Source organism: Balaenoptera borealis (genome assembly GCF_965194805.1).
Source record: "Balaenoptera borealis genome assembly, chromosome: 2".
Classification (NCBI taxonomy): Eukaryota; Metazoa; Chordata; class Mammalia; order Artiodactyla; family Balaenopteridae; genus Balaenoptera; species Balaenoptera borealis.
This window is the reverse complement of record NC_138867.1, coordinates 74,129,696-74,156,903: the sequence shown is the minus strand read 5'-3', so window position 1 is coordinate 74,156,903 and position 27,208 is coordinate 74,129,696. Positions and strand designations below refer to the sequence as shown.

Below are 27,208 nucleotides of genomic sequence, written 5' to 3'. Positions count from 1 at the left end.
AAGCTGGTATAGCTATTGAAATGTCAGTTTTGCATAAGACTGCCTTAACTTCACAAATGTTGAAAGAAGTGTATGTTACCATTCTTATCATAATCTCCTTGTTGAAGTTTTCCAGTCTACTAGCAATGCCTTTAGGTGCTCTCATTACACGCACCCAAACAGCAATAGTAGTCCCCAATTTCAATTATTATGAAATTGGAATTTTAATGGGGAAAGGACAGATATTTAGAGAAAGGTGAATATGGCTCATGGAAGGTAGGACAAAGCAGGAAGAAAAAAGATTTATTATAAACCCTTTCGTGTATTCACATCCCATTCACCACCAAACTCTATCCCATCCAGTTGCTAAAACCAAATAAAGCAGAAAAGCTAGCATATCTATTTTACCATACTAGATTATGTAATGGTTTTAATGGCTTTTGTCTTATGAGCAACCATAATATTTTTATACAAAGAATCATTCTTTCTCAAGCTAATCCCTTCTTTTGCATCAGCATTAATTATAAAATCTATATAAATTGTCTTTCACAAAGCCAAGAGTAATACACAAGAAATTTTCTTTTGAGGACTGCTGTAGTGAAGCAATAAGATTTAGAAATCTTTATAAACAAATTATTCATTTATATTAAGTTATGCAATAGATAACCAAATCTATAGTGTAACCTTAAAGGCAAAGTAATAAAAGGGAAGTAAATCAAGTTTCTATTAATACAAACTGATTCTCCTATAAAATAACAGATTAGATTTAGAATATTAGAAAGGAAAATAAGTCCTTTTCAAAATAACAGATTAAAAAAAAATGAGTTTCAATGTGTTTCTTCTTAACAGACTGTTCACTGGTCAACATATACCATTGCCAAACACACTATTCTGTGGAAAGGAAGGAAGTTTCCACTACTCTCGTTATATGCCCCAGCGGGTAAATCCAAGTGTGAAACCCTCTTTGAAGTCAGCAGGCATTCTTTGCTTCAAATAATTCTGAAAGGATTTAGAAGCCCGATAGGATTAAAGCTTGGAAAAAAGAGGAAAAAAATCAGCTCAACCTTAACTGTAAATAAAAGAAAACATGGTGAGAAGGGAGAAGGGAAACTTAGATGCAACAATTGCTACAGTGGTAAATCTGGCTTATTTTGTATTAACAGGGAAAACAGACTCACTAATGAAGGTATACAAGAAGGAACCAGTGAAAAATATCTTAAAAACCAAAATGGAGCAGCCTCACGAATTTGGGTGCTTTGAAAAAATATTTTTAAACCAAGTATTTTTAATCCAAATTAATCTGATATATTATGTTCTCTCTGATTCACGCCAACCTCTTTCCTGCTCCAGTTACTGCAATAGCCTCCTAACTGATCTACCTGCTTCTATGAGTTCTACCTTTTAAAATGATCCATTTAAAAGGTAGATAATGTCCTCCTCTGCTCCAAACCCTCCCATGGTTTCCCATCTTTCTGGGAGTAAAAGTCCAAGTCCTGGGAATGGCCTACAAAGTCCTATCCGATTTGTCTCCCTCTAACCTCATGTCCTGTTGCTCTCTGACCTTGTGCAATCCACTCCAGCCACGCAGGCCTTCTTGCTGTCCCTCCAATACACTGCACAGTTCCTCTAGACCTGGCACTTGGCTGTTCCTTCTGCCTGGCAAGCTCTCCTCCCATGTGCCAACATGGCTCACAAACTGACCCTCTTCAGGCCTGTGTCTATCAATTTTTCAATCAGGCCTTTCCTTACCTACCCAATTGCAAAAGCAACTCCCCCTACCCAAAACACTGCAAAAAAGAATGTCTATATGTATATAACTGAGTCACTTTGCTGTACAGTAGAGATTGGCATAACATTGTAAATCAACTATACTTCAATAAAAACAACAAACTACGGCAACCTCCTTCCCTACTTAATTTTCCTCTATTAAATTATCACTATCTAACGTACTAATGTTTCATTTATTTATTTTATCTCTCTTCCACCACAAGAAACTCAGCTCCATGAAAACAAGGATTTGGGCCTGATTGTTTACTACAGATCCCCAGTGCTTAAAACAGAGCCTGAAACCCAGTAGGTGCTTAGTTAATATTTGTCAAATGAATAGATGTAATTTCTGTCTATATTTTGTCAGATGAGCACTACCTTCTCATTAGGTATATGCACCGTGCTGTTCTATGATTCTTTATATGGATGGGCATGGAAGCTTTGCTTTGAATTTCTATCTTGTCTTTTCAAATACTGTTGGTTAAGCTAAGGACTGTCATGGGAGTGGTCTGTATCTGGAAAGACCTAGAGTAGAACAAGAAAACACTTTTGTGTCTTCATTTTGGAGATCTTTCCATGTATGTCTTCATTTTTTCTTTATGCTTCCCCACCTCCTGCTCTTCCTGACTCCATGAACTCCATGAACACATTACTGAATACCTGAGAAATCTAACTGGATATCCACTCTCTGGACTTTATTTTGACTTGCCCTCCAATTCCAGATGCCTTCACCCAGTTCCATTGACTGGGTCATCTATCATGTTCTCCTTTGGTGAAGTGGACTCAATTAATTCTTTCTGACCATCATAGGTCGTTGGAGGAGTAGGCAAAACAGCAAGCAGGTTATAGATTCTAGGGCATTCACCTGCCCCAATTTACTTATGTGGCCACAGTAATTGTAGAGCTCACAGGAAACAAGGCATTTCAAATTATAGTCTACTTGGGGCTTCCCTGGTGGTGCAGTGGTTAAGAATCCGCCTGCCAATGCAGAGGACGTGGATTCGAGCCCTGGTCCAGGAAGATCCCACGTGCCACGGAGCAACTAAGCCCGTGCGCCACAACTACCGAGCCTGCGCTCTAGAGCCCGCGAGCCACAACTACTGAAGTCCGCATGCCTAGAGCCCGTGCTCCGCAACAAGAGAAGCCACCACAATGAGAAGCCCGTGCACTGCAACGAAGAGTAGACCTGGCTCACCGCAATTAGAGAAGGCCCGTGTGCAGCAACGAAGACCCAACGCAGCCAAAAATAAATAAATTTATTAAAAAAAAAACCTATAGTCTACTTAATTGTAAACATATATAACTATTGCTTTCTATGTGTAACAACTACTTAGCTAAAGAATTTAAGAATAGTATTTTGAGTCTAGTTTTCATCTAGTAACGTCTGTATAGATAGAGACTTTTGAAGTCATTCAAGTCATAGTTAATATCCCTGAATTACATTTACTTGCATTTATAAGCATTTATATTTGCATATATAAATGCATTTATAAGCAACTCTGAATTCCTGAAGTATGCTTGACTCTTCTTTTATCTACATTATGGCAGAGCTGTGATTATGATAATCGCTATGCTTTAAAATCACAGGGTGAACAGCAACTAGGGAGCTCATCTGGTTTATCTCTAGCAGAACATAATCTGAATCATGCAGTCTGGTTTGTTTGTTTTTTTCAAGACTTTTGGAGAAGAGACACAATAATTTTTTCTATATATAGATAGTTTGAAGATCAGAGATGAGGGGTTTTTTTTAGGTTTCATCTCATAATCCAGTTTTAAATTCATTTAAGTATTTCCTTGGTGTACTACAGTCTTTTGCTTCTAGAAAGTAGAATGAGAAGGAACGGCTGATAAAAGGATACAAGAAGGAGCAAAGAGTTAAGAAGCAAGGATGAAAGAAATCTGGCAGAGGGAAATAAAGAAGAAATATAGAAAGAATTAAATGTTCCATTACTCTTTCATTTTTTTGATTTCCAAGAACCAGATTTGATCTGGTTCTTTTTTACAGACACTCACTACTTGCACACAAAGTACAAAGAGACTCAGGAATGATTAAGGGGGTGCATGGTTGACTATTGGTTAACTGTGGATAAAACAAGTCCAGTTATTCATCAATAATATGTGTTCAGTCTTAATATTTTTAAATAATAATAAAAGCACATGGTAATAAAAATTCAGTCTATGTAGAGAGGTCTAAAAAGAAAAGGCAAAGTTTCCTGCCGCATCTAGTCCTTTCAACCACTGTTAAAAATTCTTTTAGTTATTTTCTAGAAAGAAAAATTAAATGCATTTTCCTATATAGATATATGAATGTGTGTGGGGGGGTGGGCGATGAGGGCTGTGCATTTAAAATTTTATTACAAAAGAATAACATACCTTCTATGTGGCAGCTTACTGTTTTCTCTTTAAAATACATTTTGGAGACCTTTCCATGTACCTAGTAATGGAAGCTCCATGAATAAGGAAACTTTGTCTTTTTAAGCATTGTACCCCCAATGCCTAGAACAAAGGTCTCACAAATACTTTTTCTCCAGAAAAAATGTGTTAGGTAAATGAATGAATAAATAAGAAAATAAGAAAAACAACTTCATTGTTTTGAGCAAAGGCATAATATTGCATTATTTAAATGTACCAGAAGTTTCCAGTCTGTTATTGATGAACATTTAGAATATTTTCAGATTTTTGGCTATTACTGTAGTAAACATTCCTGAACCTATCTGTTAAATCTTACACATGTTTATCTGTAAGTGAATCCAAGGTAATTACTTTGCAATGTACTAGTTCAGTCAATTGCATTTTTAACTTTCACATTTCCAAGTAACACTCCTAACTGGTTGCATCACTTTACACTCTTACTAAAATACAATTTTTATTCTGGGGCAAACCACAAAACCTAAATGTTTAATGTCAGAAATACACATTCATAGAAACTACGTATTCTTTCGTCTACAGCCTTTTAATAAAAACTGTGTCAGATGAGATCTAAAAAAACTGAAAATCCTTGTGGCCTTGCTCAGCACTAGGCACATCCTTTTTCTCAAGGACAAAGTACTTGTTCCTTCTGGCCAGCTTTTTGGAACTTGGCCAAAATTCATGGCTAACTGCTTCCTTTGTGTATTCTAATAATAAGATATAATTCTATTACTGTCTTTTTGTAAAAAGCTCAATAACTGCACCTTTGTCAAATATAAATAATGGTTCAAGAGCATGCACATGTCATTGAGAAAGTATTTATACAAAGGAAACAGGTAGCAGTCCTGTAGAAGTGCTTGAAATTCTATCTCTTGGGCTTTCACATGGATTCCACTGCCTATTGACATTAAAATAAGAAAAGTAACCTATATGCAGAAAGAAGGTTGTATTCACATTAACATTCATGAAGGCTGAGCAGCTTGAGCCCTACACATCAAGTAGGGAATATATCCTTTGTTTACCGATGAGAAAATGTCTCAGTGATAAATGGTTACAGACAGGGGTGTCACAAGGGCAACAGCATACAGAACAGCTCCGACAAACTTAAAAAACATTTTTTTTTTAAGTCTTCTTCTCCTCCAGTTCTTTTTGCAGATTGTGGAGCGCAGTGCCTATCCCCTCAAATAAAAGAAAAATATTGCAATGCAGAATTCCTAACCTTTACTGAGGCACTTCCCAGAAAACAAAAAACATACTCTTTGAGAATAATTTAAAACAAAGCTTCAAAGGTTTCATGATGCATAAATATTCAGACATTCTGAAAAGAAGTGCCCTGCACCCTGCACCCTGCCTGTTTGGGTCTAAAATGTATATTGTTATAAGACAGCACGGTCGTCAAAGTGCAAAGTCTAACGTCAACACTGGGAGACATTAGGCACATCGTTAAAACGCTTTACACTCATTTACATAAATTCAAACACATTATCATACTCATTCAGTAAATTTCTGAGAAGAATCATATATGAGGTCATGAATTTGTCCTTTTACAAACTAATATCTTATTGACTCCAAAACTGACTTGGTATACTTTCAGTTAATTTTCAAAACAAAATAAGTTAAGTTATAACTTGTAGACAGCCTTGTCTCATTGAGAATAGGAAGCCTGGAACCAGGGCTCGAGGGCAATTACTTCCCGGGGCCTAACTCTAGGTGGCTCACTTTCCTCACCTAAAAACACAAAGGCTGAAACAACTGTCTCCCGCCGCCCAAGGGTTTTTTCTCCAGCATTTTGTCTTTTCTGCAGGAGTCTAGAGGATTCAGCAGGAAGCGTCAGAAGCACAGAACAATCTAAAACATGGATGTCGATACTATGCTTTGGGGAGTCCTTCCCCATCACACAGAAACCTCCAGATACCGAGCAAGAGGAAATGCACAACAGCCGCCGACAAATCCCCAGCACCTCCCCCCTCAGTGTTTTCTAGCCAGCCTTTGCCACCGCTGTGCGAAGGACAAAGGCGCACCCGGAAGGTCGCCCCGGGCCGCCGGGTTAGCTCCGGGCCTTGGCCCTGGATCTATTACGTACTGGCGATGAAGGGGCGGGGCCGAAGGGGAGGAGTCAGGGGCGGGGCTGGAACCGGACCCTACTCCTGGGCTGCGGCGGAATCTCTGCGCCTGCGCGCCCGCGTAGGCCTGTGGTTGGGGAGCCCCAGGTTCTGGGCTCGCCCTCGCGCCCCGGCCCCCGCCTCCTCCAGGTCCCTTCCCACCTCCGCCCACTTGACGCGATGACGCACGGCAGGTTTGCGGACGTGGCGGCGGCGCACGGCACTAAAGGCCGAGACGTTGGCGGCGGCGGTGACGGTCGACAGGGGCAGCCAAAAACGGAGGCTTGGCCATGAACTGGCCCGGGACGGCAGCCCTGGCGGCGGCGGCGGCGGCGGACCTGGTAGCCGTCTCCTCGTTGAGTCCCTCCTGCTAACGGGACAGGTAAAGATGGTGGTGAGAGATCGGGGGTGGCCGGGTCCCGGCCGGCGGGGTTGGGCCCTAGCTGCACCCTCGCTGGAGGCGGCGCGGACCCCGCGGCCGCAGATGTGGCGAGGCGCCTGGTTGGGGCTTGGACCCCGGCCCGCGTGGAAGACACTCCGAGGCAGGGGAGACCTTCGAGACCAGCTCCACCAAAGCCCCTTGTTACACTGTACGGGAAACTGAGGCTCAGAGGAAGGACTCCTACTTGCCCCAATCCCGGAGCAGCGCATTTCCCACCTAGACACACTACATTTCTCCCACAACTTCGTGTCTCTGTTGAATATTCGTTGACAGCATCTCGTCCACATCGTCCAAGTGTGATGGTGTAAGATAGAGATCTGAGATTTAATTCTCGCAGGGGGTAACAGGGAAAGAAAAAACAAGACGTGTGGAAAGGAGGAGGAGGGAAGTTAAGTTTTTAGAAACTGAATTGGCCGTGGCAGGTACAGTCCCTGTGATACTGGCCCAGTGCTGAACTAGATTGTGACCTGTGGCCCTTTTATTGCTCTCTGCTTAAGGAATGTCAAAGCGAAACACCCAACAGCATTTATGCAGCACGAAGGCGTTTGGGAAATCATTTTCAGTCAGAAAGTGAGCTAGCTGATGAGTGCTTCAACACGGTATCCATTGGATTACTCTTGCAGGCTTGTTTCAGTTTTCTGAAGGGAGTATTCGTGCTTTTTTTCCTGCCTTAAGAGAAGTATGACAGGTGAAGAGAATTGAACCAGATGACTTGAATACTGTGTACTTTCTAATCTGTATATAGTTGGCTCAGATAATTATATGCCTGGGCCAGAGTCTACCTTTTCGCGTCAATTAGGGACACAACCAATTCTTGATTGTCCACAAACAGACTACACAGTTTGTGGTATTCTACTGGCTGCGTTTCATTCCAAGCGGAGTGAAGAGATCGTGAAACAGATGACGTTCTAGTCTTTAAATATTATTTAGCAATATATCATGGAGAGACGTTGATATAAGTATCTAAAATGGCTTTGGGGCATTGCTCAGTGAATTTCAGCTGTACTAAGCCAGTTTGGGGCTCTAAGACCAAATTATCAGGGGAAAAACGTCTAAAGGGCAGCATAACTGAGTCAGTATAGCCATGGGTAAATTGCTGTATATTAAGTGGTTCATAACTTTTTAAACTTTTTGAGAATATGAAAACAATAAATATTATCCCCAGAAAAATGTACATATGTATAAAATTTTGCCTAGGAATCCACAGGATTCACAGACATTCCCTACATTAAAGACAGGAAAGACTGTAAAATAAGTGGAAATAAAATCATTATCTGTTTTAGATGAAGGTGAGATACTCTACTCTTTCAACTTTTTTGAGAACAGAATAAAAATAAAGCATCCTTAATTTATTATTGTATTAAAACAAGTTTAATCTTTAAGCTTGTTAGAGTTGTCACTTGTTAGAATTCCTTGAAGGAATAGGTGTGACTTAAAACTGCTTTTAAGATGTAAAATGTGGTAGCTTTCTTTAGTTGGGTGGCTGTTGAGTTAGGAATTCCAGTTCATGGTAATAAATAATGTAGCTCTTGGGGGAACAGGTGAAATTATCGACTTAATATATAGCTATTATTTATGTTATCTGAATAGAAACCTTTGAGTTTTTGAAGCATTACAGTGTTGCCATAGAGCAGAGTCAGAAACTGGTTTTCAAGGGTTCTATTCAATGATATGAAATAGTTCCCAAAATTTTAAAGTATGTCCCAACATAGAGAGTATGTAATCTATTGTCATGTATATTACAAATTCAGACTTCTGGAGTTGGTCTTTTTTGATTTTTTTCTTTTTCACCTGGTACTTGTCCATAGTATTCACAACTGCCTTTGATACATCATTTAGTCTTGGCTTCTATGGCACAACATTTTCTTGGTTTCCTACTCCTCTGAACACTTCTTTTCGTCTTTGCAGTCTGATTTTCCTTCGTCTAGGTATTAAACGTAGCAGTTCTTCAAGGGTCAGTCTTGGACCCTCTTATTCTGCGTGCGCTCTCTCCCTCTCTCTCTCCCTCTCTCTCTCTCTGTGTCTCTCTCTGTCTCTGTCTCTGTCTCTCTTTCTCTAATCTCATCTACACAGCTTCAGTTTCCACCTATGTGCGGATGAGTCATGAAATTATATCACCCAGACCTTTCTGAATTTGACTACATAGCCCACTTGACTACTTGACATTCTTTTTGGTTGTCTTAAAGGAATTTACAGTCAAAGTTACCAAGCCCCCCGCCCCCACCAAGCTCTTTTTCCAGTGTTTCAGATCTTAGAGAATGGCACCACCATTTACTCAGGGATGCAAATCAGAAGTCTTGGTGTGATCCTTAACTAATTTCTTTTCATATCTGAGCCACATCATTAAGCCTTAAGTATTTATCTCCCCAAATTCCTCTTACTACCTCTCTACTCTCCATCTTTCACAATAATTGAGAACAATCTACTATCCTTTCTTATGTGAACAATTAATATGAAGCTAAAACTGTGAATGTGGTAATAGTTTTTTATGTTCTTGTATTGTTTTTTGTTTTTAACATTGACAGACTTTATGGGGGCGAGGATCTGGTTTCCACCTGGGATCCTACCCTCTTAATATAGATAAGAAGGGATTTAGAAACCTCTGTACAGTATCTGTTCTGGGCCCCCAGGGCAGGAAGGGGGTGATTGCTGGGTGGGCGGGCTGGAGGGGTGGAGGCAGGGCCCTTACCACCTGCATGCCCACATCCACCCTGAACATGAGGGTGGGGTGAGATGCTCTGGGAGGGATGAGGGAGTCCCCAGGCTAGGGGCAAGCTGGCAGCAGGGGCTGTGGCAGGTAGCCACAGCTTCAGCAGCACTTGGCGCCACGGTTGCAGGGCAGCTTGGTGCTGGCATTGTCAGTGGTGCACTTGTAGTCATAGGTGAGCTCCTCACCATGCAGGGTGCAGTGCAGGGTAGGTGAAGATGATGATGGGCTTCTGGCCCTCCACATGGGTGACTTGAGAGAAGCAGTTGGGCTCACAGGAGTGGTTGATGACACGGGCAGCATTGCCATGCATCGTGGCATCCCCACACCAAAGCCATCCATTCGGAACATGTAGCACCCAGTGCCCTTCCCATCGGAGAACTTCTCCCGCTTATTGTTCTTTTTTAATGAGGATAGATTAACTTGATGAAGGTGAGTTGAGAGTGAGTACACTTAGGTCAGCTCTCATCTCAGTCAGTCTTAAGATGTCTTTTCTGAAGTAGAAATGAATGTAGAACTTATAATCTGTTCGCAATCTTTATAGACCATAAATTGAGTTTCATGAGGACTTTGGTAAGTTAAAGTTTGGTGAAAAGCTGCCAGGGAAGAAAAATCCCTGGTTGAGAGCAAAATTATGACCTGTATAGAAGGCACATACTATACTAAATAAAAACACTGAAATCAACGTGATCCAGGGAAGTAGGTAGGGAGTTCAAAAGACAGTTCAATCCCGTGGAACTTAAAATGCAGAACAACTCAAAGTTTGGGGTTCATAAAAGTGTTGTGTGTGTACATATAAAACATATACTTTGATTCTATCAGATCTGTAAATTGTATATATGATCACACGTTTTTAAGACATAATACAAAATTATTTCTGTAATTTTCTTCACATACTCAGAATGGGGAAACTTAATTTTTTGACCTAAAAAAATATAGCAATTTGCCCTTGTTAAAATGTAATCATCACCATGTTTTGTGATATATGGTCTATAAGAATGGATTACTTCTTCCTCCCATCCCATTGTCTCCATTGCCAATTACGTTCATTGTACTTCAACAACTATAAAACTTGAACCTAAAACCATTCTTTAAAAAACAAAAGATAAAGTGTCCTGAATATAAGATTCATGTAAATCAGCTACATTCCAAAGTTTTCTCTGCCTTCTTTCCCTACCAGATTTTGACATTATGGCAGGGAGGCATCAGAATCGTAGTTTTCCTCTTCCAGGAGTTCATTCAAGTGGTCAAGTACATGCATTTGGAAATTGTACAGACAATGATATGTTGGAGGAGGATGCTGAAGTGTATGAGCTTCGATCCAGAGGAAAAGAAAAAATCCGAAGAAGTACATCGAAAGATAGACTGGATGACATTATAGTATTAACAAAAGATATACAGGAAGGAGACACTTTAAATGCAATAGCCCTTCAATACTGTTGTACGGTAAGTTTTAATTTGATTTTGCATAATGCAGCCCCAAATAAATTATTTGTTCATAGCACAAAATTGAAATAAATTCTGTGCCCTTTTATCTTGTATTCCCCCACCACCCACTTTTTTGTCTTTTCACAGAAATCAGTATCATGTTGGTGGATGTTAACTTTTTAAATTTTTAAGTGAATACTTGAATTTCTGTTTATTTCTAAATCATGATTCTATTTTCAGATTGAAAAACACTCAAATGTGTTTATTTTTCTCCTTATTCAAGTTGTAAGGGAATGTAGAAATATATAAGGAAAGGTTTTTTCCTGCCCCAATTTCCTGAGATAACACACGTTGGTGTATTTCTTTCCATACCTTTTTTGGGGGGGAGATATATATGTGTGTAGTGATTTTTGTGTTTTAAAAATTGGTTTATATTATACCTATTACTCTGCAAGTTGCCTTTGACTTTTTCATTTCTTAGTATATCATGGATATCCCCCATAGCCTTATAGATCTAACTCATTATTTTATGTAGCTATATGATATTGCATAGTATGGATGTACCATAATTATTAAGTTGTTCTCTTACTCATTGATAGGATTTTCTCCATGTTTTGCATTGTGCAGTGAATATCATCACAACTGGTACCTTATTTCTGTGAAATAGATTCTCAAAAGTGGGATTTATAGATGAAAGGTATATTTTTTATTTTACTAGGTATTAAACTCTGTTTAAATCCATTTAATGTCTGTGTCATGTCCATCTTGTATCCATAGCATGGAATCTATTTTCATGTAAACACATTGATATGGAAACTGTTGATATCTTTCGTTTTCAAACTTTTTATTCTCATGCTCCCAAAAGAATTTTGAAATGTATATACTGTGTACCTCCTTGCACCTTTTAAAGTGAACATCTTAAATACATCCTGACTTAAAGTAGTTATAAAGGATTTAATTTCCAGAATGTTGTCAATATTGATTTTTAAAAACAAGACTATTAGAATACTCTTTAAATATATGCATGGAATCCTAAATACCACCAGGATTTGCTACCTAAAATCATTCATTTAAAATATATATATATGAGCTCTTGTTTTAGTAGCATGAAATTTTATATTTTAAAATTTTTTATATATTTAAAAATTTTTTCTCCTTGATTAATATTTTCATCCCCCCAAAAATCTTTCATAGTATGAAATATTTTTATCTTGAAAACCTTTTATTGATTACCTGTCATAGTTCTCTGCAATAGAAACACACACATATATTGATAAATTTATATATATATATTTAAATTTAATTTTAAAGTCTCCGATGACCATGAGGTTCTATGTATTATTTTTCCTGAATAATTATTGAAATTATTCACAGTTGATCAAAACAAATATTATAAATTTTAATTTAAATGTTTAATAAATATTTTATTGAAATGCATTTCTTGATGAGGTAAGAAAAGCTGGGTTTGGGTTTTTTTTTGCGACTTGTTCATGTATGGCAACATTATTTATTGTTAAATCAGAAAATATCTGATTTCATTCTTTAATGCAAATAAAATTGTTAATATGTGTTCTGTAGAGAAATAAGACCACTGAGAAATAAATTATAGAATGTGCTTTAGAAGGATGATAATGGAAAGTAATCAAGACTTTAAAATTAGGGGCAAGACTGAAAATATCAAGGTGAAGATCCAAGAGAAGAGAGTGGTCCAGCAGCTTTATTAGAGAAAGACATTAGTTTTCTTTTAATGAGCCTAGAAAATTTTCTTAGAAAAAGAGAAATTTGAAGTGCCATCTGAATGATTAAAAATAGGTTATATTTCCAATGAAGTGAAAAGGAGAAAGTATTTCAGGCATGACAGTGATGTGGAGATTTCAAGGAGGAAATAAGGCGGACAACAGAGGAAGTTTAATAGCTGTTTCAGAAATGAGTGACAGACTAGGATGAAGTGCTTTAAGATAACTGAGGGAAAGTTTGATATATAGTAAGAGAATATCATTGTAAGATTTTAACAAGAGTGCTGCAAAATGGGGTGGGGGGGCAGCGGGAACCTGCTGGTGAATTAGAGGGAATCCAAGAAAGAAGTTACTGGAAGATGATCCAATGAATATGATTAGGGCTTAGGCTAAAATATTTATAGTAAAGAAGAGAAGAAGCCAATAGAAAATGTATTGGGGGGGAAATCACAGGGTGTATCCGCGGTTTCCTTAATTAAAATGAAGAGTGATGAAAGGCAGTTAGCTGAACGTTAGGGAAAAGATGGCATTGGCCACAATAATGGGAAAACTGATATAGCAGAGATAGGGAGTTAAGCAGTGCTCCCTTTTGACAGAGCTCAACTAGCAAAAGATTAACCTTACAAAAGGATTTCTCATTTAAAAATATGGTAATTAGTGCTATATTCCACTTATAAATATTCAGTCTTAGGAATTATTAAAAATATGCCTGTTATAAAACAGTGATAAGAGGAACAAAAAGTTCAAGGATACATTTGGAATCCTAAATGTAACCAAGGAAGTTAGCGTAACAGAGAAAATATTATAGGGATATTTAGAGAGATAACCTAGGTAGATGCTAAACCTTGGAAACCTGGTTCAGAAAGATTATTGAGTAGTTATTAGTCGGAATATACAATACGAGGCAAAAGAGCATTTAAAGAGAATAGAATCAGGCTTTGGGGTTTGTCAGTGAATCTTCATTTGCCTTAAAAGAGTCTCAAGGTAGTAAAATGACAAAGCACCCTTTAACATTACACTCATCTCCAAGTTACTGTTCAGTCCTCTCTCCCTTTTCCTCCCACACATACACTTCAAAGGAATTGATTTTTCCAATAAGAACTCTCATTCTTCATCAGTAATATGCAGTTAATCCAGGTCACTACTACCTCTTAAGAACCCTGTTTGACAACCTGGATTCTGCAGGTTTCTGACTTTCCTACTATTAAAATTTAATAACAGCTAACATTTACATAACATACTGTGTGTCACTACTATAGATGTTCTTTGGACATTTTAATACATTAATCTTCACAGTAACCCTATGTGGTAGGTAGTATTATTACTGTCATTTTACATATGTGAAACTGATTTGCAGACAGGTTAAACAACTTGCCCCAGATCATACAGCTAGAAAGTGTCAGGACCATGCTTCAAACCCAGATAGTCTGTGCTTTTAACCACCATCATATAGTGCTTTCCTGGGCACTGTTTCTTAATCTCCTTTGTGGATTTCTCTTAACTCAGCATACCCCTCAAATGTTGGCATTCCTCAGGGATCTTTCCTATGTTACCTTTTTCTCCTAGACTTTTTCTAGTGAATCTATCTACTCTTGTGACTTCAATTACCATTTTTGCTGGTAATCCACAAATCTATATCTCTAGCTGAGATCATTCTTCTGAATTTCAGGCATACATTTATAACTGCCTTTGGACATCTTCCACTTGGCACATTTCAAGCACCTCGAAGTCAACATGTGTGAAATCTGCGTTCATTCTTTTATCCCTCTACAGTGTTCCATAATCTCAGTGAGTGACATCATTATCCATCGAGTTGGCCAAGCCAGAAATCTAAGTTTTATCCTAGACTCACTTTACCTCTCTGATATCAATCACGTGATAAATGATCAGTGCTTGGGTTTACAGCATTGATGGAAATGATGGATTAATAACTTAAAGGCAGTTGGAGAGCCTGGCATAGTAATTGGTAACCTGAGAAACACTCTCCTGCTCCCCTTACTCACAATGGCAGGTGGAGAGAACATGTAGACAGGTCGAGGACTATATAAAATATATAAGGAAAGCTTATAAAAATGGCTGATCTGGGGGATAGTTGAATAATGCATTTACACCAAGAGGTTTGGGGAAAAATGGCTTCAGGAGACAAGTGAAGGAGACAAATTATCATATTTTATCAATTCTAAGGTGTATACTTTTACACATTTTAACATCTTTGAAGTTAGAATGGTGGCATCTTCAATATTTGGTGGGGTTTTTTTTACCTTAATGATACATAAAATAATGGCACATCTTAGAGTGGATTGCATCTTGGTTTTGATAAAATATGGTACTTTTAGTTGGGTAAGTTGACATTTGCCTATACTCTAATCGCCACATTAGAAGAAAGAACATAAGTATCTGTAATCCTTCCTTCACAAATTGTTTACAAGCGGCAGAAGTATGATATTTGCACATGATATAGAAAGAGAAATACCAAAAGATCCTAGAATCTACTTAAATAGCTAGGATTAGTGTTAATATTGATAATATGTGGGTGATTATAGAATGTAATTGGTGATTCCTTAAGACTGGTAGATCAAGAATGGTATAGAAATGTTATCCACAAATAATATAAAATCCTCTCTGGATGTGATAACTTACTACTTCTAATAATTAAGCTCAATTTTTTTTCCTCCAAAAGTAACTGGGATGAATGAATATTACTACTTCTATTTTGATTTAGAATTAGTTGAATTTTGCTTTTTTTTTTTCTTTACAGGTAGCAGATATCAAGAGGGTTAACAATCTCATCAGTGATCAAGACTTTTTTGCCCTTAGGTCTATCAAAATTCCAGTAAAAAAGTTTAGTTCATTGACTGAAACACTTTATCCTCCAAAAGGAAGACAGACTTCACGTCCTTCATCTGTTCAGTACCTTTCAGAACAACAGGAAGTTTTGTCAGCTAATGATTCTCTTTCTTCCAGTGAGTCAGCTGGTAGCTTTTTAAAAGAAGTAGACCGAGACATAGAACAAATAGTAAAATGTACAGACACCAAAAGAGAGAACCTTAATGAGGTGGTGTCTGCCTTGACAGCACAACAAGTACGTTTTGAACCTGATAACAAAAACATTCAACGTAAGGATCCTTATTATGGAGCAGACTGGGGAATAGGGTGGTGGACAGCTGTAGTGATAATGTTGATAGTAGGCATAATAACGCCAGTATTTTATTTGCTGTATTATGAAATTTTAGCTAAAGTGGATGTTAGTCACCATTCAACAGTGGATTCTTCACATTTGCATTCAGGAGTCACACCCCCATCACAGCAGAGAGAAATGGAAAATGAAATTGCTCCAACTAAAGAAATACCCTTTGGCCCACAAGATGACCATAAGCTTTATAGTCAATATTCTCAGTTACCTGCTGCTCAACACAAAACATAGCAGTTAGTTCAGTTACAGTGTTAGTGATCACCTGTGTATCTGGAATGTGGTGGGTGAATCCGTTATATTAAATAACCACTTCAAAGGCAGGATTTAGGGAGACTGAAGATGCTTTGTTTTTCACCTTTTTTTTGGTTTGTTTTTTGGAGCCATTTACAAATGGATTGAGCATAAAATCCCTACAGTTGCTAGTTGTTGATACTGAAAGCAGTAAATCTGTGTATCTGTTTTATCAACGCTTAAAGCAGAAATGAATTTAAATATGTGTCTCGGAAGTTCCTGGAAAATGCATTTTTTCTTATTCAAGACTGGTTATGTTCAAATTTTATTTTTTAAGCAATTGTTTTTGGTTTGAGGTTATTAATAGTAAATTCATTAAGCAGAATAATGATAGCATCAGATATCTGCAACTGAAGAAAATTTATTACCATCAAAATATTTAGTTGCAGAAAAGTTTGATTCTAAAATTATTTGATAGGACTTACTTAAAATTTCATTTCGAAACTTAAATAAAACCCCACATTTAGTACATACGCTATGAAAACATAAGTAGAACAGAAAGGGGAAAGAAATGTATAATGTCTGTAATAGAAGCTGAGATATATTATTATTTTTAAGCCCCCAAATTAATGTGTTACTGTTGGGAAGTTGCCATTTGGTCACTAGAACACTGGATTATGTCAGGACCTAAAAGTTATCTTTGTCTCTTAAAGAATGCTGCCTCTGCTTCTGTTTTTTAAGTGATTATATTTGCCTCTGATGTTTGAAAGCACTTTTGTTGTTCTTTGATGAAAAGTGTTATACATGTACAGATTAGTATTAATTAGCAAATATTTCCTTACATACTGTGATAAGTTGTTGCTGTGTTACATGTAATAACATGCCTTAATTACATTTAATGCCTTATAATACTTTATGTAAACTAGTATAATTTTTAGAATTAAAATTAAGCATTATTTCAGATGGTCCAATAGGATTCATAACATAGGCTGTATAAATTTGTCTCCACCTTCACTGTCAGGCACAAGTTAATGGGATCATAACATTTTCGTTGTCTGTCTCTGAGGTCTGTTGCAGAAAAGCAAGGGTAAAGAGACCTTTTGCATTAGCAAAAACAGACAAATTGCTTTGTATATTGATCCCTTAACCTCTGTTTTTCAAAGAGAAAATGTTCAACTTAGGTCTTTTTTCCCTGAACTAGAGCATCAAATTAGGGAAGAGAGGCCAAAGGTGTATATGGATTGGTCAAAAGAGTGCCACTTTTAAGATCTGTTGTGGATCAGAGTCTGGCTAAATAAGCATTTGCATACTGATTCCATCATTTAGTTTTTAAAAGTATGTGTTTTTAAAATGCTATCAAAATGATTCATTTGGTGGAGTCTGGCTGTTTGTGTATAATAAAGTATGTACCTTAAGATATATTATACCACCTCATTTTCTGGGCATTATTTCCTAACTTTTAATGTTTCAGCTTTTGACCAGTCATTTTATATTTCAAACTTCAGTCTTGATACAAAGTGGGGTGAATAAATATATATGCTTAATGAGGCTTAATGTACTTTTAGGAGCAGTGTATCATAGAAAGACAGGACAAAGATGTCAAACATTAAAGCCCTTGCATATATTAGAGGGCCTTAGACAATTACCAAAAAGTGTTAATATGGAAGTTTGTAGCAAATTGATTTTTTGAGTTAACTCTATTAGTTTAAGATTTAAAAAATTGTTTTAATGTGCTTTGGGCATCTTGAGAAAAGTATGATCTTTCTAATTTATGCTCAGTGTTAACTTGGTCAGTTTACATTGTATTTATTAAGCCTGCTGAAAATCAAGTTTCAAGAAAGAAAATACAGATTATTTTAGGGTAGAATGGGCTAGATGTCCTTTGAAGAACTTTGTTTACATCAAATTGATGAAATTACGGAGTCAGGGATTCCTTTTTGCTAGTGGTACTTTGAAATTGTGATAGAGAAGTCTGATTTATAAATTAAGTAACTTTTTAAAAAGTAATGAGGTATACTATGTACTTGATTAAAAACCTTTTCTGTCTTGCAGAGTGTCCTATTCCTTGAAGGCAGTATAACATATCCGTATGACACAGGCAGTTTCCTTTGTCCATATATTTGAATTACATTGGGTTGGCCAAAAAGTTTGTTCGGGTTTTTCCATAACATTTTACAGAAAAACCAGAGGGAACTTTTTGGCCAACCCAATATATTTTTTTACTTAATTGAATATAATTTGAATTATATATAATTCTCTATATATGTATAACATATATAGAATTCTGTGTTATATATATAGAATTCTAGATTCTAATCCTTAAGTGTCATTTGTAAAAGAAAAGTTTCCTAAGCATTTAATAGATTTAGAATAATTTTAGCTTTTAAAAAGTACTAATACATCAAAATTTGTAACAAATGCAGATTACTTTGTAAAACTTAATAAAACAAGAAAAGTTATTTGATATTGTGGCTTTTGTGTTGAAACCCTTATTTGAATTTACTTTGAGGCTTTACATTAGAAGATATGTACACACACACATACATACATGCAGACGTAAAAGTAACGGAACTGTGAATCATTGCATTTGGTTCACTTAAAAAGTTGGAGTTGCAAGTGAAGAAAAACCTGCTATTTTTAAAAAGGGCAGATTCTTTCTTAAATGGGTACAAATGGTTAAGATTGTTTCAAACTAATAGATGCCATTTAAATTAAATATTTTTTGCCATCGTATTCCTAGAAAATTATAGGATTCATGTCCCCAAAAGATATATTAAGATCAGTTATAGAGTCTGGTGGCCAAGTTAAGAATTAGAAGACAGTAATGTTAAATTAATTTCTCCAAAGACTTTTTGTTTTTTAAAGCTTATCTTTTTCTGGACTCTACTTACTTGTTCAGTGGCCTGAAGAGTTCTTTAAATGAAACACTGTTTAGTCATTAGTTCTTTTTAAAGGTATCTACTACTAAAATTACCTACTTGGGAATATGAAGGATACAGTTAGAGTTTTAGAAATATCGTGAAACAAAGATCCAGTCAAAGTGTTACAGAGTAAAGGTGTAGTTTTTAGGAGTCTGTATTTAAATGGTACATTATGATGGGAATCATTCTTATTTTGAATTACAAAGTTGCTCAAGAAATCAGTATTTTTCTTCCAAGTATGTGCATATTGCACTGTTAGATCACAGAAATCTGAATGCTTTATTTAATTCTTTTTATGTATGCAAATTGTATAAATCTTTTGTATAATGTATTTTATACAGATGCAGCATGGAATTGTAGAATGTTATGTTAGCATGTACATCTGTAAAACTGGTTTTTAAAACTTCTTGCCCCTCATTTTTCATATTTTAAAAGATCTGCAAAATGTAATAAAGTTTCTATTTTATTATTCAATCGAAAATGGAATCTGGTTAATTTAATTGAATAAAGCAAACCTTTTCTCCTCCTCTATTAGACATACTATGTAAGATAGACTGAATTGCCAAAGATTTACCAATTCAGATTCCCCCTTGTTATACTGAAACAAAATACACTGGATTATTTATAGTACATAAGTGAAAGGAAATGAAAACAAATTTCAGATGAATGTTATTTGGGGGGGATCTCTGATCTCACGGAAGAAGGCCTCATGAGACCTGGTCCACACCTTGGCAAGTTACAGATTGGTCGTGTAACAATATGCTCTATTTATATGTAAATTTTATTATCATGAAACAACCTTTCCATCTCAAAATACTAATTTTTAAAATTACCAGTAGCAAAAAGAATTGACAGTTATTTGGAGATTTCATTTATTTAATGGAGAATTTGTGGTGTAATCCTTGTTTTCTCCATTTTTAAAAGTATCTTGATCTTAAAATTGTATTTACAGTTTTTATAAGAAGTTTTTACTAACTTAAGAGCCTTTAACCATATTAAGGAAAGCCACTGATACTGTACATCTGAAGGTAGTGGGGAAGGAAAGGTTAACAAGGTCATCTGAGTTTCTTAGCATTCTCTCAATATCCAAATCTCTTAGTTTGTTATCACAAGTTTAATCACCTAGAGTTTTCTTGTTGATGGTGGTTTGTTCAAGAACATTTGATACTGGCATCCCTGCTCAATAAATATACAGTTATTTTACTAGGTAAAATAAGTATTAACAAATTAGTTTTCTCTATCAAATATATTTCAGCAGGGTCAAAGAAAACAATATAAAACAAAAGGACACTATTGTAAGAATTTAATGTGTAAACAAATACAGAAAAATAAGCATTAGAGCAACAAAACAGATTTGCATCTTATATAGAAATTTTAAAGATACTTCACCAACAAGTATGAGGTTAATCTCTGTATTAAAGCTTGCCTTCTTATAGAATAATTTAGCATTCTCTGAGATTTTAAGCCAGAAAAACAAGATTCATGCTGGTAAAGCAACCTGCAAATACTTTCTGCCTATTCTCACAATTAGTCTACTTTAAACATAAAAAGATCTTCCAAAGGAGGAAGACAATGCACTTAACGGAGATGGCTGGGGCCTTCCCGGGAAATCCTTGCCCATAGGAGATGCTTTACCATCTGCAGGACTAAAATGGTGGCAACACATTGAAAGCCAGGAAAAGATTCCTGTATCTTTGGTGTAGTTGCCCAATTTAAGTGTTATCTTCAGATGTATAATAAAGCAAGTAAACAGAACCATAAAGATAAGCTTTCTATAAATTAAATTGTATTTGGCTGTAGTACTAAGGAGGTGAGAGATTAAGAAACTTATGTTAATTATCAATCCTAAATGACTACTTGCCCATTACAACTGAAAACTGAGGATTCTACTCTAAGAAGTACGGTAGATTGCTAATACTTCAGAGTGTTTTATTCATGTTTTCCATTTAGAATCTTTAAAGTTATTGATAAGCTCCTTTAAATAAGAAATCACATAGGATCAGCACAATACTGAATAACGGCCCTCACACACATACTGAATTATCTGAGGAAATATTACAATTGAAAGTGGTCTTTTTCCTGAGAAAGCCATGTTACAAAATGGCACAAGACAATACACATTTTCTCCAATTTTTCCCACCAGAAAATAAGATGGGAAAATCAGATTATAATATATTTTATGAGGAAAACATGTTTGTTTCTCAAAGCTGTTTTCAATCACTTTACCATCTACAATTTTTTAAAGGGTGAGAACCAAATTTAAATTAAGAATGATCATTTCTACAAGGTGAGAGAATGAATACATATGGTAAACTTTGGTTAGAGTTTAAACAATTTTTATAGAAAATTGTTTACAAGTGAAGAAACTAAGGCACAGAAAACTTAAGCTCAATTTCAAGGTTGAGTTTAATAGTAAAGGTAGAAATAGAATCTAGGGCTTCTGATTCTCAGGTTAGAGGGTAATGGGTGGTATCTTCCCAAGAGGGAAAAATGTATTTCTTTTGGTGGGTAATGTTCATAAATCATTTTTAAAATATATAATATGAATTTCCTTGAAAATCTTTGGCATATGTGAGTCATTGGAGGCTGAAGTTTATAGATATCCTCTCCCCCACCCCAATACAAAAAGGCAGGGGAGCTAGTTTTTAAATGAATCAAAAAAGATTAATCTAAATTTCAAAGTGACCTGAGTTTCATTCTGCATTGTTATATAAATCAATTGGAGAGCTCAGTCCTGTGAAACGTAACAGAGGCCACTACACCTCACAGATTACACATACATGCATCCTTTAATGAGATTTATATGACTAGAACTTAGTCTACATTTTTATAAAGTACAAAATTAAATCTCAGTCTAATTTTTCATAAGCCAATGACTCAGAGATATCAAACTTGTTACCGTGGGATGATTAATTCATATATTGTATGGTATGAAGTTAGCCTCCAATTCAGGTATTTTTAATATTCATCCCAGGCCTTTGTATTGGTTGAGATGTAAGCTGTGAAATTTATTTAGCTCAGATTGGGATTTTTCCTTGTGCATGTGTTTCCGATCACGAAATTTTTAATCTCATAAAATATGCACTTGTAAGAGCTCAGGTAGGTTTATGTAGTCATAATATAGTAGCACAGAACATACCATGTAAAAGTAAAAAAATTATTTTCAAGTTTCTTTGTATTTAAAGTGCTCCATGTGCAGTATTAAACCAACTTTCAGATTATAGAAATCCGTTACGATGACTAGTAGTTTTAGAAAAGATCAGCAGTTAAACAAGAAAAATTTGTTTAAGTATGAATACATAGATTAAAAGATGCAAAAACTCTTTAGGTACATTCTAATCCAAATAATACCAAAAAAAAAAAAATCCACTTGAATACATTAGAGAGATGGCAGAGGTGTTGAGAAGGAATGTCAGAGACTAATTGGTAAGGTAACTAGTATGTAAACTCAAAGTGGTTCTGAATATTTTGATAACAAGTATCTTTCCAACAAAACAGGAACAAAAATAAAATACTCATTCCTTATCGGAAATAAAATAGAAAACAAGTCTGTTCAAATGTTCAGAAGCTGTATCATAAAAATATTTTTTGAGAAATTTCATAGCTAATAGGTTGCTTCATCCATGTTGTCATCACTGTCTGCACCAAAATCATCTCCATCTTCAAAGTAGGAATTAATGTAGTCATTTTCCTAAGTGAAATGATATATTCCTCAGTAAACATTAAACGTATGAGTAGTAACATTAAAGAACATAATGTAGGCTGTCCCTTTAATATAAGTTTATAAATATCAAAGTTAGGTAATTAGAAAACATGCCAGGCTTAAAAGAAGTCTCTGTTATTTCAATGCTTAAAACACACATTAACTTTCACATATCTAACTGTGCTTTCTTCCTCAAGACCACCATCTCCTACTATTCTCAGGCACCAACTAGCTAAGAGAACATAAACGGATGCCCATTACACCTTAATAGGATTATACATCTCATTCATTATACCTTAGTGGGATGATACATGGTTTAGTTAGTTAAAGCACTAAACACTTACTCCAAACAAATGTACAAACACTCAAGAAACAAAGCCAATTTATACTAACATTCATTCGAATACACCAGAACTGAGGTTTCCAGTTACAATGCATAGCTGAGCATAAGCAGAGAGATTTTTGCTTCCTACCAAAAAACAAACAAATGAAAAGACCTCAAGATACTAAATCAAATGCAGAAGATGCCATATTATTTTACATCTAGGGCCCCTCAGTTTATTTTTTTTTAATTTTTATTTATTTATTTATTTTTGGCTGTGTTGGGTCTTCGTTGCTGCACGCGGGCTTCTCATTGCAGTGGCCTCTCTTGTTGAGAAGCACGGGCTCTAGGCGTGTAGGCTTCAGTAGATGTGGCACACGGGCTCAGCAGTTGTGGCTCACGGGCTTAGTTGCTCCGCAGCATGTGGGATCTTCCCGGACCAGGGCTCGAACCCGTGTCCCCTGCCTTGGCAGGCGGATTCTCAACCACTGTGCCACCAGGGAAGCCCCTCAGTTTCTTTTAAATTAAGAGAGATTAAGCCCCTGGGAACATTCCAATTCTTATGGCTGAGTAAGACTACTATCTGTGTAAATGACTCACGATATTTCTGCTTTCTATCAAAAATTCAAAAATCCATTTTGGATATAGATTAAAAGAAATTTAAGAGAGTTATTAACCAACTGCAGTGTATGGACTGCAGCTGGATTCCAACTGGAATAAGCAAAAAAATTTTTTCCAATCAAAACTATTTGAACACTGGTTTAATATTTGATGATATTAAAGAGTTACATTTTATTGTGTTAGGTATGATAATGATATTGTGATATTGTTAAAGAGCCCTTATTTTTGAGTACATACTGAAATATTTATGGATGAAATGATATAATGCCTGGGATTTGCTTTAAAGTAATCCAAGGCAGCTGCGGGCTTGAAGTGGGGGGAAAAGGAGCAGACTGGGTGGATGAAAGAGTGGCCGAAAGGCTGGCTATGAATTGATCATTGTTAAAGCTAGGTGATGAGTCTGTAGGTGTTTATATTACTAGTCACTAGTTTTTGTAAATGATTGAAATTTTCCATAAAAAAATTAATTTCCAGGATACACAGTTTTGAGGGCATTAGCCCGCTGTGGCCTCCTTGGCCTAGCAAAGCAATAAAGCGATTCTCTTCTACTTCACCCCCTCCCCCCCCCAAATTAATCTCCACATCTCTACTATCTACAGCAGAAATTATGATAGAGTAAGAAATAGGGACTATTCTCAAAAGAGAGTCTCCTGGATATCACCTTTTTTAGTATCTGCATGGTGAGATTTTATATATAGATTTATATAAATAATATAAGAAAGGTAACTTGTATTATTCAGATATGTATTTCATTACTTTGTCCTCCCTAAACACTTTAATGTTCCGTATCCAGCTAAGACCCTAGAAAGTTAGCCTGGTTTCTCTGGTGCCAAGAAATCCAACAGTCTGGAAACCTGGCTGAATCCGGAGGCCACGTACCAGGGAGGAGTGGCATGGTTGAGAGTTCAAGTGAGGCCACCTTGTAAGTGAGATCTTGGCAAGGACACTTGTGTGAAAATATAAGCTAGCCAATTTGTACATACAAGTGGAAATGAGTAAGGAAGAGATACTGTATTTCAAATTGAGCATATGCCACTTGTGTTTAGACACGAGCACCTCCACGTATGTTCAATGATTCGTGTTAGGTAATTTTGTGAGATTAGTAATCTTGATACAAAGGTTGGTACAAAGTGAGAACTTGTTGAAATTGATGGCTTAAATGGTTCTTGGCTTCATTTGGGCCCCTGTTTTTTTATTTAATTGTAGCACTCAAAAGACTGCAGAAAGAAAAAAGTCTATATTTTCTCAATTTTATATGTAGGTGTTACATAGATAATTTGCTCCACTTTACTCTTCAAAACAAAATGCTCTTTAAATCCTCAATATATATCAGGTGAGTTAACTAGCAGTAATTTTTCATTAATTAGTTAATTGCTAGAAAGAGCAAAGAGTAACTTTAAATCTGGAAAGGCTTTGAGCTTGCTTATACCCAGACTCACCCAGCCTCACACTCAGAATATATATCCTTTCTTTATTAAAGTAGAAAGTTGCGGTTTTTTTTAATGAAATATACTTATATAAACCCACTGGTGGTGTTTTGGACTCTGTTAAGACCCAATACAGAATTCTGAAATTACTAGAATCCTAATGTTTGCTGTTCTTGTTAGGACAGATCTAAATTTCAACACAGCTCAACTCAAGTAGACTTTATAAACAGAGCATTTCAAAAGCCAAAGAATATTCAGGAAAATTCTGAAAAAGAAGGGTAACATGCTCTAAAAATATTAACAAATAATCAGAAGCTTCTATTAATTGGAACATCTTAGTGATAGTTCAGAAATAGATCAATGGAACAGAGTCCAGAAATACATCTAAGTAGGTGAAGGAATCTAATAGCTGATAAAAGAGAATTTCAAATCCATGCAGAAAGAAAATTATTTAGTACATGAGGTAGGCAACTGGCTAACCATTTGGAAACAGATAAAAATCCATCTGTACCCCCTCACTGCACACCAATATAAATTTTATAAGAATCCAAAATTTAATGTAAAGTACTTGTAGTATATAATAAAGATTTCTTAGGTGGAGCAATTCAGGTGAAAAAAAGATTCAGAGCGTGGTGTGAGAAGCTGAAATGGAGTGAAGACAATGGTCACTTGCAATGCAGAAGAAACTCTCAGCCTAGGGTTAATGCATGAGACGTTTACAAAGTCCCAAAGAGGCCGTGACCAACAAACTTACCCTGCTTGACTGACTCCAGCTTATTTTGAAATGCACCATGTTTCTGAAAGTTGGAAATCCCAAATCTAAAACACTGAGTTCTGACTGAGATACTTGAGGTTGGATTATGAATGTTCTCTGATAATGTCCACATGCACTTTGGGATTTAAAACCTGATGGTATTGCAGAGTCCCCCCTCAAACCTATGTGACTAAACCCTTAATTACCTTATTGCTGACTTAAAATTGTATGTATATTGATCTCAAACTAATCTGATCAATTTCCTTAACTTGTGGACTTCCACTTTCAAAGTTGCCTATCAAGTTACTTTTACCTCCTACATTCCATTTGGTATCACTATAATTTCAACGCAATAATAATTTTCCTGGTACCAAGAACTTGATGCCAGTGATAATAATACCCCTGGTTCCCATCAACTTGGTTTTTGTTTGTTGGTTTACTTTAATTATATACCATATTAGATCATCCTTAAGCTTAGTTAACTTTGTTACTCTCCCAGAACAGACCGTTACCTCTTCTTGCTCTTCTTCGTCATATTCCTCTTGTTCTGCAGCATTGTCATCCTCATCATCATCACCTTCTTTACTTTTCTCTTTGCTTCCTTCTTTCTCTTCATTTTCCTCATCTGATTTTTCACCATCACCTCTCTTTTCCAATTCCTGGTATAAATGAGCTTCATTAATTTAAATGGAAACCACTAGACTCTGACTTGCCTGCTCAACCTCAAGAGAGCAGCTACCTATCACCCTAATTCTAACCCTCCCTTACCGACGCCTCTAGGCCACCACCTAGGACACCGTGAGTTAACTCAAGAAAGATGGGACTAAATGGTCTGTCATTACACTGGTATTTTCTCTGAGTTTGCTACTTCATAACTGGGTCTTGAGTCATGCTGTGATATCAGCTCTGCTGCCCGATGCTTTATTTTTATGATTCCTATCCTACCTCCTTCTAAAATATTGAGTTGATTCTGTTTATGGAGAAGCACTTTCAGAATGTTATTTTGTTTTCCTTCAAGCATGAAAGGAGAAAAGAGAATGTAATGGTAACATTTCAAAATGTCTATGTTTTAGTTTCTAAGTGAAACTGTTTAAAATAATATCAGGTCATCCTATTTACAGATTATCCATGTTCTTATCTCTGTTCTCCCTCATTATTTACTTCCCATTTCCAAGGATTTTTGTTTCTTAATGTATCTGGCAGGTACTTTAAGAAAAGAGAGATTAAAACTCAAATCTCAGTCAATCTTAGCAATTATTAGCAACTCTAAGAATGGAGGCAAAGAAGAGATGCAGAGTTAGAGAAACTTTGATTACCTGATGGCTCCACTTATCCACCTTGTTAAAACCACTGTCACTTTCTCATAAAACAGAGATTTAACTTTAAGATTACATCTTTATATTTCCATTATGACTACCAATAATTTTTTCCATTTGATAAAAAGTGACCTGTTTTTATTACTGTTA

At 36.1% G+C, this 27,208-nt stretch overlaps 2 protein-coding genes across 5 annotated transcripts in view; one reads left to right on the top strand and one right to left on the bottom strand.

The window, feature by feature from the left end:
• The first annotated feature begins 6,327 nt into the window (after window positions 1-6,327).
• On the top strand, window positions 6,328-19,389 carry LYSMD3 (LysM domain containing 3). Its single transcript, XM_082378400.1, has 3 exons — window positions 6,328-6,639; window positions 10,587-10,852; window positions 15,329-19,389. Exons 2-3 carry the CDS (start codon window positions 10,598-10,600, stop codon window positions 15,992-15,994), a joined length of 921 nt encoding a protein of 306 aa, XP_082234526.1. The 5' UTR covers window positions 6,328-6,639; window positions 10,587-10,597; the 3' UTR covers window positions 15,995-19,389.
• Window positions 19,390-19,478: 89 nt separating this feature from the next.
• POLR3G (RNA polymerase III subunit G) overlaps window positions 19,479-27,208 on the bottom strand; it is a 101,586-nt gene continuing 93,856 nt past the window's right edge. For all 4 annotated transcript variants that reach the window (XM_082378449.1, XM_082378448.1, XM_082378446.1 and 1 more), the window contains exons 7-8: window positions 26,255-26,401; window positions 19,479-22,606 (exon numbers count right to left, since the gene is read on the bottom strand). In XM_082378449.1, coding sequence (XP_082234575.1) covers window positions 22,520-22,606; window positions 26,255-26,401 — 234 coding nt within the window. In that variant the 3' untranslated portion in view covers window positions 19,479-22,519. The remainder of the gene's footprint in view (window positions 22,607-26,254; window positions 26,402-27,208) is intronic.